Genomic DNA, 10,541 nt, shown 5'->3' on the forward strand with positions numbered 1-10,541 from the left:
TTTGCCAGCTCTGTGGGTAACTCTAAAGTCTGAACTGGTGTAACTAAGAATTGAAATTGTCTCCAAGCATTTTACTAATTTCTACAGAGCCTTCTCTCTCTCTACTGCCCTTGGAAACAAAAAAATGATCTTGAACGTTTTTAATAAAAAAAATTTTTTCCATTTTTTGACCAGCTGTAATATCGAGTCACCATATCCATTCTCATTCTCCATGTGTGTGCAAAACAGGGATCCACATAGATGGGATGGAGCAGGGGAACTGCACGGGGGCGACAGAGTTCATACTGATGGGACTATCCCAGACGCAGGAGGTCCAGCTTCTCCTCTTTTTCTTCTTCCTGCTCTTCTACATCATCATCCTCCCAGGGAATTTCCTCATTATCTTCACCATCCAGAGTGACCCCTGCCTGAGCTCCCCCATGTATTTTTTCCTGGCTAATCTGGCCTTCCTGGACATCTGCTACTGCTCCGTCACCCCTCCGAAGATGGTGGCTGACTTCTTCTCCCTCTGCAAGACCATCTCCTATGGGGGCTGCATGGCCCAGCTTTTCTTCCTCCACTTCCTGGGGGGCGCCGAGGCCTTCCTGCTCATGGCCATGGCCTATGACCGCTACGTGGCCATCTGTAAACCTCTGCACTATGCCACGCTCGTGAACAGAGAGATCTGCTGCACCCTGGTGGGGGCAGCGTGGGCAGGGGGCTTCGTTCATGGCATCATCCTCTTTGGTCTGTCCATCCAGCTGCCCTTCTGTGGCCCCAACATCCTGGACAACTTCTTCTGTGACGTCCATCAGCTGGTGAAGCTGGCCTGCGCTGACACCTACGCGGTGGAGATGATCATGTTCCTCAACAATGGTGTGGTCATCATGATGTGCTTCATCCTCCTCATCATATCCTATGCTGCCCTGCTGCTCCGGCTGCGGACTCACTCCCCCAGGTGGGAGAGCAAAGTGGCCTCCACCTGTGTATCACACATCATCGTGGTCTTCGTGATGTGCGGCCCGGCCATCTACATCTATGCCCTGCCCTTCCGGGCTGCCCCCCTGGAGAAGGTGGTGGCTGTGTTCCACACTGTGGTCTTCCCCCTCACCAACCCCATGATCTACACCCTGAGGAACAAGGAGATCAAAAGCTCCATGAGGAAGTTAATCAACAGGTACATATCCTGGCGGGTGAAAAGTTAAAGCACTATTGCAAAGTGAAGAAATTTGAGTATTTGTACTTTATTTGTGTTTTAATTGTAATGTGTAAGGCCAAGTTTTGGCCTCAGTTATTCCAGAATAACTCTGCAGTACCTGTTGATTAAACCTATAGTATCTGTTGAATAACTTTCTAGTATCTATGGAACAATGCTGTAGTTGTATGGATGAACTCAAAGGAATCTATGAAGTAACTCTCTTGTATATATGAAGCATCTCTATAGCACTTTGGAGTAGCTCTGTAATAATTCTGAAGGATCCATTGAAGAAATATTTAGCATCTGTGGAGTAACTTTGTAGTAATTCTCCAGTATCTGTTGAGTAACAGTGCATTATCTGTGGGAAGCTATGCAGCAACTCTCTAGTATGTAAGAAGTAGCTCTGTGTAGTATTATGGAACAACAGTGCCAGTAGTATGGATTGAGTAAATCTGTTGTTTCTGTTGAGTAACTCCTCACTGTCCACAGAATAACATTAATTGCTGGTATTATCAATCTTCTGTGAAGTAATTGTCTAGTATCTATGGAATAGCTCTGTGGTACTACTGAGTAACTCTGGAGTAATTTTGTAGTATCTGTTGAATAATTCAATAGCATCTATTGAATAACTCCAATCATTTCATAATATCTATGGAGTAACTCTATAGCATCTCTTTGCTAACCCCAGAGTCTGCACTGTGGTTACTGAGAACCGAAATTGTCTCCAAGTATTTTACTAATTTCTACAGAGCCAGCAAATAATTAAAGACAGGACAGACTTTGACAGTTTATTGTAGTTCTCTTAAAACACCAAAGGAAATACAGAACCAGATCCTCAATCCCTGAAAATCAGCAACGTACCATTGACACCAGTGAAGCTTGCAGATTTATGTCAGCTGAAGAAATATAAATACTTGGGCTTCAAGACATAAACCTGTTGAGGGGCTGGAATAAACTTTCCTGATGGGCAGTTTATCCCAAAACTGCTGGGTTTCTCACACATTCTCTGAACCAGCTGGCATGGGCCAAGGTCAGAGACAAGATACTGGACTAACATCCCTTGAGGGGAAAGACTCCAGATTCTATTCCTTGCCCGCCTGTGCCAGTCAGTACCCAGACATTGGGGCCAAATCAGAGACAGCACTCCCTAGAGGGGAACAGTTGCCTAGCCTTGTTCTCCATCCCTCTGATCCAACCAGTCCAAGACCCTGGGGCCAGATCAGAGCTGGCCCCCCTAAATGGGAAAGGCCCCATGTCCCATTCCCTATGGCTCCTATGGTCAAGTGGTGGGCCTGCATGAAACCTCACTAGCATTCATAGTCTCTGTGTCCAAGGCTCATCGCACACATCCATGACTCATCGCATGAGGGCCAACATTTTCACAAGCAACCCGAGATTTTAGGTATCTCAATTTTTCAGCACCCAATTTGAGGCCAGCAGGACATTGTTAGCACTTCACAATGTGGGCTCAGCTCCCCTCCTCTCTTACAGAAAAACAAAAAAAACCTTGGGAAATGACACAGGGAAAAGAGTTTTCTCCAGAGCTCTTCGCCATGGAAATCAGGCTTCCCCAACCTCCAGCCCTGTTCCCAGGGGCAGATGGGGGTTTGGCCTCTGAACTCAGGGTTCCCCTGATTACCTGTGGGCATCTCAGAGGTTTTGCTGAAGGCGTATCCCTGAACAGATCCAGGCTGCCTCAAGCTTGACACCCAAAACTAGCAACTGCTTTGGAAAATTCAGGCCCAAAGTCCTGGGAAGACCCTTATATATAGACACCAAGACTCAGGAGCGACGCTGAGCTTTATGGGCTGCACCTGCGGCCCCACAACCAGGGCTAGACTCCTTGGCTGAGCCTTTCACCCTTGCTAGAATTTTAAGTCCACAGCTCCCATGAATTTTAAAGTGGCTTGGGTGTTCAAATCCACTAGGTGGCCTGGGAAACCTTAGCCCTCCTAAAGTTACAACATGGCCTGATTTTACCAGGACAGTCCCAGTTTCTAATACAATGTCCCATTATCATCCCAGTTTGTTGTCTTATGATGTCCCCGGGTCTCCGGTTTGTTGGTTTGTTTCATGACAGCAGAAAAATGCTGTTTTTTCCTTTCATCCATCAACTCATTTCGGTTAAGATTTGCAAAACCCCGTAAAAAATGTGTGTACCCGCTTCCCATTACAATCATTACAATTACTAGCCATCCGTATCCCCCAGTGTCTCAGCTCTGCTGGGTGTTTCTAGGGCTACAAAATGTTTGTTCAAAACGTGTTTTTTCACCAAGTAGAATTTGCCCTGTGGTTAGCAGGAGCCGTCAAAATGGAACAAGTCCAGAGTGTTTGAAATGAGTGAAGAATGAAGAGAAAAATGATCGCAGAAATAATAAATGTTCTTCTTTTACCCCCGTGAATGTTAGCACTTAGCGTTGGCTGGAAAATAGAATTTCCCATCTGTGGGAAATTCTGATAGTTCAACATTTCTTTTCATGCTGAATCAGGACAAAAAGTCAAAGTAACAAATATGTTGATGCAATGAAAAGTTCAGAAAAATGGGATATGAAAATGTCAAACAGAAAAATGTCTACACCCTTGGTCAAAACTTGACATGACAAAAAGCAATTTTTCATTTGGAAATACTGTTTTGAAACAAACAAAACCCATTTTAAAATGTCGACCAAAGGTGAAAGACTATTTCTGCCTTGAAATGATAAGTCAAACTTTAATTTTTGTTTAGATTCTCCTGACAGGAATTAAAAAAAAAAAACCCCAGAATTGACATATTATCCTGGAAAATGTCAATGAAACCACATTTTTCAATGGGAAAATTTAGGAGATGACACATTTCAAGCAGCTCGATTACAGACACTTGTCCATTGCTGCTCTGTAAATTCAATATGCCACTAAGGCTGGGGATTTTCAAAGGCGTCTAAGGAGTTTGGCTAAAAATAAGGCAGGGCTGAGGCACAAAGGGTGTCCCAGGGGTTTGCAGAAATAAAGATGTATTTGTGACCTACAATAGTTAGAGCCACTCACCAGAACCTCAGCTGGTCTGGAATGGCCTGTTCCTTCATTAATGCCGCACAATTATCCCTCGGGGGGCAGAGATGTTGTTCTCCCGCATTGCATCAGCAGCTTTTGGGATGCAGCCACCAGAGGAGCCCACCACTCAAGCTGCCCTGGGTGTTTGAAGTTGGTCACCAAGAGATACCCAGAGGCAAAGACTGAAAACTAAGGGCCAAGTCCTGAGCTGGTGTAAATTGATACAGTTTTGTTGACTTCAACCGACCCACTGATATCCGTAGAACTACATTGATTTACACCAGCTGGGGAGCTTGTCCGTTACACAGGTTCCAATCCATATTCTTTGCTTATGAAACTGAACTAAAGACGAGCCAAAAGTTCCCAACCCGTCTGCTCTTTCCTAGCTCTTTGTCCTATGGGATTAATTACAAGTGTAACTTCTAATGGCGACAAAGCGATTCATTCCCACTGGGGGCAGAACTTGGCAGGAATTCACCATCGCTAAGAGCTTCAGCACCTATGAATAGCCCAACTTTTCTATCTTTCTTCCTTTTGTTCTCAGCAATTTTTTTTTTCTGACTGAGACAACAGTAACACAAAGGCTCCTTTGGCTGCAGCTCCATTGCAGCATGATGTTTTCACTTTGGTTGCAGGCATGACAGAGAGAATGAAGAGCTACAAAGGGCCAAAGTTCCAAATCGTGTAAATTGGTGTCATTCTATTGAAGGCAATGGACCAGACCCCCAGCTGGTGTCAATCAGCCGTAGCTCCTTCGGAGTCAAAGGGGCCAGATCCCCAGATGATGTAAAGCAATGTAGGCAATGGAGCTACACTTGTTTACACCAGCTGAGAATCTATCTTCAGTGTGCTGGGAGCCAGCAAGCGAGGACCCTGCAGATTCATTGCTTGGCTCCCCGGGGCCAACATGCAGAGACAGGAAATCCATCACTGGGCAGAGCTGGCTTGGGACCATTCTGCTGAGGGCCCTGGGGGTGGGCCAGAGAGCCTTCCCGCCATATTCTCCACTGTGATGCAATTCAGCCTGCAGGGGCAGTGAGCCAAAGGCCATCACCCTTCTGTGCTGGATTCTCCGGCCTGTGCTGTAGACGAGGGCAGACAAGATGATCCTCTGACGGGGTTCGGTCACAGAGACCCTCCTTGGGACTGTCATCAGATGTGCTGAGACTACCTCTGAGCCCGTTTTCCCTGCCAGCTTGGGACTTCAGAACCCTGCCTTGTTAAGCCAGATACACCAGTCTGCTCCAACAGAGACTCACGGTCTGAACCATGTCCCCAAGGCTGCAGACTTAACTGAAAACAGCTTAGCAAGTACTCCTGTCTCCAGCACCCAGACACACCCAGTTCCCAATGGTATTCAAACCCCAAATAAATCCGTTTTACTCTGTATAAAGCTTATACAGGGTAAATTCATAAATTGTCCACCCTCTATAACACTGATAGAGAGATATGCACTACCGTTTGCTCCCCCATGTATTAATCACTTACTCTGGGTTAATTAATAAATAAAAGTGAGTTTATTAAGTATAAAAAGTAGGATTTAAGTGCTTTCAAGTAATAATAGACAGAACAAAGTTACCAAGCAAAACAAAACAAAAAAACATGCAAGTCTAAGCCTAATACATTAAGAAACTGATTACAGATGAAATCTCAGAGATGTTCCACTAAGCTTCTTTCACAGACTGGACTCCTTCCTAGTCTGGGCCCAATCCTTTCCCCTGGTACAATCCTTGTTAGTTCCAGCTCAGGTGGTAACTCGGGGATTTCTTCATGGCTGGCCACCTCTTTGTTCTGTTCCACCCCCTTATATATCTTTGGCACAAGGCAGGTAGCCTTTGTCTCTCTCTGGGTTCCCACCCCTCCTTCTCAATAGAAAAGCATCAGGTTAAAGATGCATTCCAGTTTAGGTGACATGACCACTTCATTACCCACTTCCTGGCACACAAGTATACAGGAGGACTTACAAGTAAACAGAGCCATTTACAACCAATTGTCCTGGTTAATGGGAGCCATCAAGATTCCAAACCACCATTAATGGCCCACACGTTGCATAATTACAATAGGCCCTCAGAGTTATATTTCATATTTCTAGTTTCAGATATAAGAGTGGTTCATTTATACAAATAGGATGACCACACTCAGTAGATTATAAGCTTTGTAATGATACCTTACAAGAGACTTTTTGCATAAAGCATATTTCAGTTACATTATATTCACACTTATAAACATATTTTTATAAAGCATTATGTAGTGCAGCGTCACAGATCCCATCTGGCCTTGGAATCACTGAACCTCCCTCTCCAGGAGTCTGCAGTGAGAGCTGAGCCAAGGGAGCCCCGGCGTATCTCCGTGTGCTCATCTCAGAGGCTCTGTGTGTGGGGGGGGGGGGAGGTGCTGGCTAAGGAGGGCCTATCGTGCGCTAGCCTGGATTTATATGGCCGGAAGTGGATAGAGAACTCATCACTGCACAGAGACACCAGCGTTTTCCTTTAGCATCAGTGCGAAAGGCTTGAGCTGCTTTCTGAGGCAGCATTGTCCAGTGGATAGAGCACCGGGACTCGGGAGCCCTGGTTCTATCCCCAACTCTGCCATTGGCCCGCTGGGTGCCTCTGTTTCCCCATCTGTAATATGGGCGCAATGATACCAACCTCTTTGTAAAGCACTGTAAGATCTACTGATGCAAAGTGCTAGTGAAGAGCTAGGTGTTAATATCATTCAGCTTGCGGTGAAAGCAGACGTGTGGAAGGCCCGGAGTTCAAGCCCTGGCTTCCCAGGTGTGTGAGAATGTGCATAGGCCAGGGCCTAAGGGAATTAGGCACCCAAACATAATTGAAATTCAGTGGAGCCCCTAGCTGTCTCACACTCCTTTGAATATTCCAGCCAGCGCTGGTACAGCCCGGATCCAGGGAAACGTGTTCAGTGGCTCAGACCCCGCCCCTGCTGTCCTGTTCCACTATGCTCATCCCCTGCTCCGGCTATCGCAGTGTCAGCTCATAGGCACGGCTCAGCTGTGCCCTGCTGGGTGAATGAGAAGGGAGGCCAGCTTGTCCCTTCAGCCTCTGCCATGTCACTGGGTCCCTTGCCTCAGCAGCAGCTGTGGGGATGGGACCTCTGGGAGCGGCTCGGACAGGAAAAAGGAGCTCCCTTCATCGATTTATTTCTGTGACGGTCACAAGGACCAACTCCAGCTGATGATCCCGGGCGTGTCGTGCTAGGCGCTGGACAAACAGGCGGTAGCCTTTTATTTTATTTAGACTAGATTGAGTGAGGTTATCTTGCACCACCATGGGGCCGGCTCTGAGAGCTACAGTTTGGAGCTCCACAGAGTGAAAATCACCTCTGCTCTTTGTCCCTGATCTAGTGACGCTAGGAACATGAGAAGACCAAGGACAGTGGCCACACATACATTCACAAGCACAAAGCCTAGTCTGTATGGTACATTGTATTAGAATAACAAGTAAAGTTATGTAAAAGCAGCAAAGAGTCCTGTGGCACCTTATAGACTAACAGACGTATAGGAGCATGAGCTTTCGTGGGTGAATACCCACTTCTTCGGATGCATGTGAGTAAGGTTATGATTAGCCAGGCAGATATAATGCCTATGAATGCCCACACACAAGTTATAAATGAAGTCATAACCCCCAGCCTCAGAGATATTCTAGTGGATTTCTCACCATTTGATCATCAGCAGGGGTGTAGTTCCTGCTTGGGTTCTTCCCCAGGTTTCCCCACCTTTTCCCAACCAGGGACACTCTTTTATATCGTAATTCCCACTCCATCTAACTCCCATGCATGTGCATGAAGGTGCCAACCCTTTTCTCCTTATCCGTATGTCCCCACCCCATGAATATCGGGGTGCCCCAATTTTCATAGCTCCTAATTAGCATTTACACACAGCACGTACCCTGCAGTCGGGACAGGCATTTAAAGATGTCACACTAAGGTCTCTAATGGACTTGAACAATACACTGGGGTCAATTTTCTGCAGCATCACCCATTGGCATATTTTCGCAGTAGCCTTGTGATCTTTACTGGCCTAGGGTTATTCTTTGGTCACCTACATATGTCAAGCACTCTTAAGTCTCTGGCCTAGTATGGATAAGCTGAAATCTTACAGGCCTCAGCCCGTAGGCCTTGCATTTCAGCCCTGCTTTACTTATATACCTAATGCATATTCATTACTCCTAAATATTTATCAATTGTATTCTTCTATAATCCTAAAATTTAAATCTATTTAGCACACAAGGATTACATATGACATCTCATATAAATTGCTCAGAACATCACACCACACACTAATCAATGAATGATAAAATGAACGAACTGGCTACCAGGTAACAGAGAAGGATAGTCTCTGTCTCCAAGGCCTCCCGCTCTAGGGCTGGGATTATCAAAGGGCTGGGATTTAGGTGTCTAACCCCGTTAGGCCTCTTTAAAAATCCCACTCTGGTATTGGACAGGACAAAGTGGGCAGATGAGAGGGGATCGGGTGGCAAGTTGAGGGGCCACATCATAACCAAGAGAACTTAGAAGAGAAAGAAATGTCAGCCAGGTGTTGGCTTAGCCCATGTCAGATGGGAGGGACTGGGGGCATCACGACAGAGGTGGGTTTTCAGAATGGATTTTGGTTGCAAGCCTATTTCCCATACAAAAAGGTTAGTAAAATAATAGCAGAGATGCAGAATCACCTTAATCATCATGGCTGATGTCAAGGGAAAGGGCCAGGAATAGTGACATACCAAATGACAGTGTCTTCTCCATCTTAGGCCTGGTCTACACTAGGCGTTAATGTCGAATTTAGCGCCGTTACATCGAATTAACCCTGCACCCGTCCACACCACGAAGCTATTTAGTTCGACATAGAGGTCTCTTAAATTCGACTTCTGTACTCCTCCCCAACGAGGGGAGTAGCGCTAAATTCGACATGGCCATGTCGAATTAGGCTAGGTGTGGATGGAAATCAACGCTAATAGCTCCGGGAGCTATCCCACAGTGCACCACTCTGTTGACGCTCTGGACAGCAGTCCGAGCTCGGATGCTCTGACCAGCCACACAGGAAAAGCCCCGGGAAAATTTGAATTCCTTTTCCTGTCTGGGCAGTTTGACTCTCATTTCCTGTTTGGACATCGTGGCGAGCTCAGCAGCACTGGCAACGATGCAGAGCTCTCCAGCAGAGATGGCCGTGCAATCTCAGAATAGAAAGAGGGCCCCAGCATGGACTGATCGGGAAGTCTTGGATCTGATCGCTGTGTGGGGCGATGAGTCCGTGCTTTCCGAGCTGCGCTCCAAAAGACGGAATGCAAAGATCTACGAGAAGATCTCTAAAGCCATGGCAGAGAGAGGATACAGCCGGGATGCAACGCAGTGCCGCGTGAAAATCAAGGAGCTGAGACAAGGCTACCAGAAGACCAAAGTGGCAAACGGACGCTCCGGATCCCAGCCACAGGCATCCCGTTTCTACGAGGCACTGCATTCCATCCTAGGTGCGGCCGCCCCCACTACCCCACCACTGACCGTGGACTCTGAGGATGGGATATTGTCAACGGCCGGTTCCTCGGACATGTTAGCGGACGGGGAAGATGAGGAAGGAGATGAGGAGGACGAGGCAGTCGACAGCGCTTACAACGCTGATTTCCCCGACAGCCAGGATCTCTTCATCACCCTTACAGAGATCCCCTACCAACCGTCCCCAGCTGTTAACCCGGACACAAAATCAGGGGAAGGATCATCCAGTAAGTGTTTTAAACATCTAAACATTTATTTTTAACAGAACAGGAATATTAACAATAACAACAATGGGTTTCTCATGATTAGTGTGCCCTAGGCGCTTAACGTTTCAGTCCTGGGCAGTGCAACTATTGAAAAAAAATCTAACAATGTCCGGTTTTGCATGATTCTTCTGCCCAAGCCACTCTACAGTTTAGTCCCTGCCAGTGCAGCTACAGTAAAATGCGGTCTATATGTCCGGGGATAGAGATGAAATCCTCAATGGACATCTCCACGAAGCTCTCCTGGAGGTAATTGGAAAGCCTTTGCATCAGGTTCCTGGGGAGAGCGGCCTTATTGGGTCCTCCGTAATAGCAGACATTTCCGTGCCAGGAGACAAGCAAGTACTCCGGGATCATTGCCCTGCAGAGCATGGCGGCATACGGCCCTGGTCTTTGCAGGCTTTCCCGAAGCATTCTTTCTTTTTCCGTGTCTGAGATCCTCATCAGGGTGATGTCGCTCATGGTGACCTGCTTTGAATTAGGTAGGGGAATGTTAGTATTGGGACTGCTTGCCCGTTCCTTTACAGAACTGTAACCGGCGGTTTACAGCCACGTGGTGGAGGCGG

General features: G+C 46.8%; 1 protein-coding gene across 1 annotated transcript; it reads left to right on the plus strand.

Moving 5' to 3' along the window:
* Nucleotides 1–245: 245 nt before the first annotated feature.
* On the plus strand, nt 246–10,101 carry LOC135886121 (olfactory receptor 4M1-like). The gene is made up of 2 exons (XM_065413995.1): nt 246–1,156; nt 10,032–10,101. Exons 1-2 carry the CDS (start codon nt 246–248, stop codon nt 10,099–10,101), a joined length of 981 nt encoding a protein of 326 aa, XP_065270067.1.
* The last annotated feature ends 440 nt before the right edge of the window (nt 10,102–10,541 follow it).

Source organism: Emys orbicularis, chromosome 12 (assembly GCF_028017835.1).
Source record: "Emys orbicularis isolate rEmyOrb1 chromosome 12, rEmyOrb1.hap1, whole genome shotgun sequence".
NCBI lineage: Eukaryota > Metazoa > Chordata > Testudines > Emydidae > Emys > Emys orbicularis.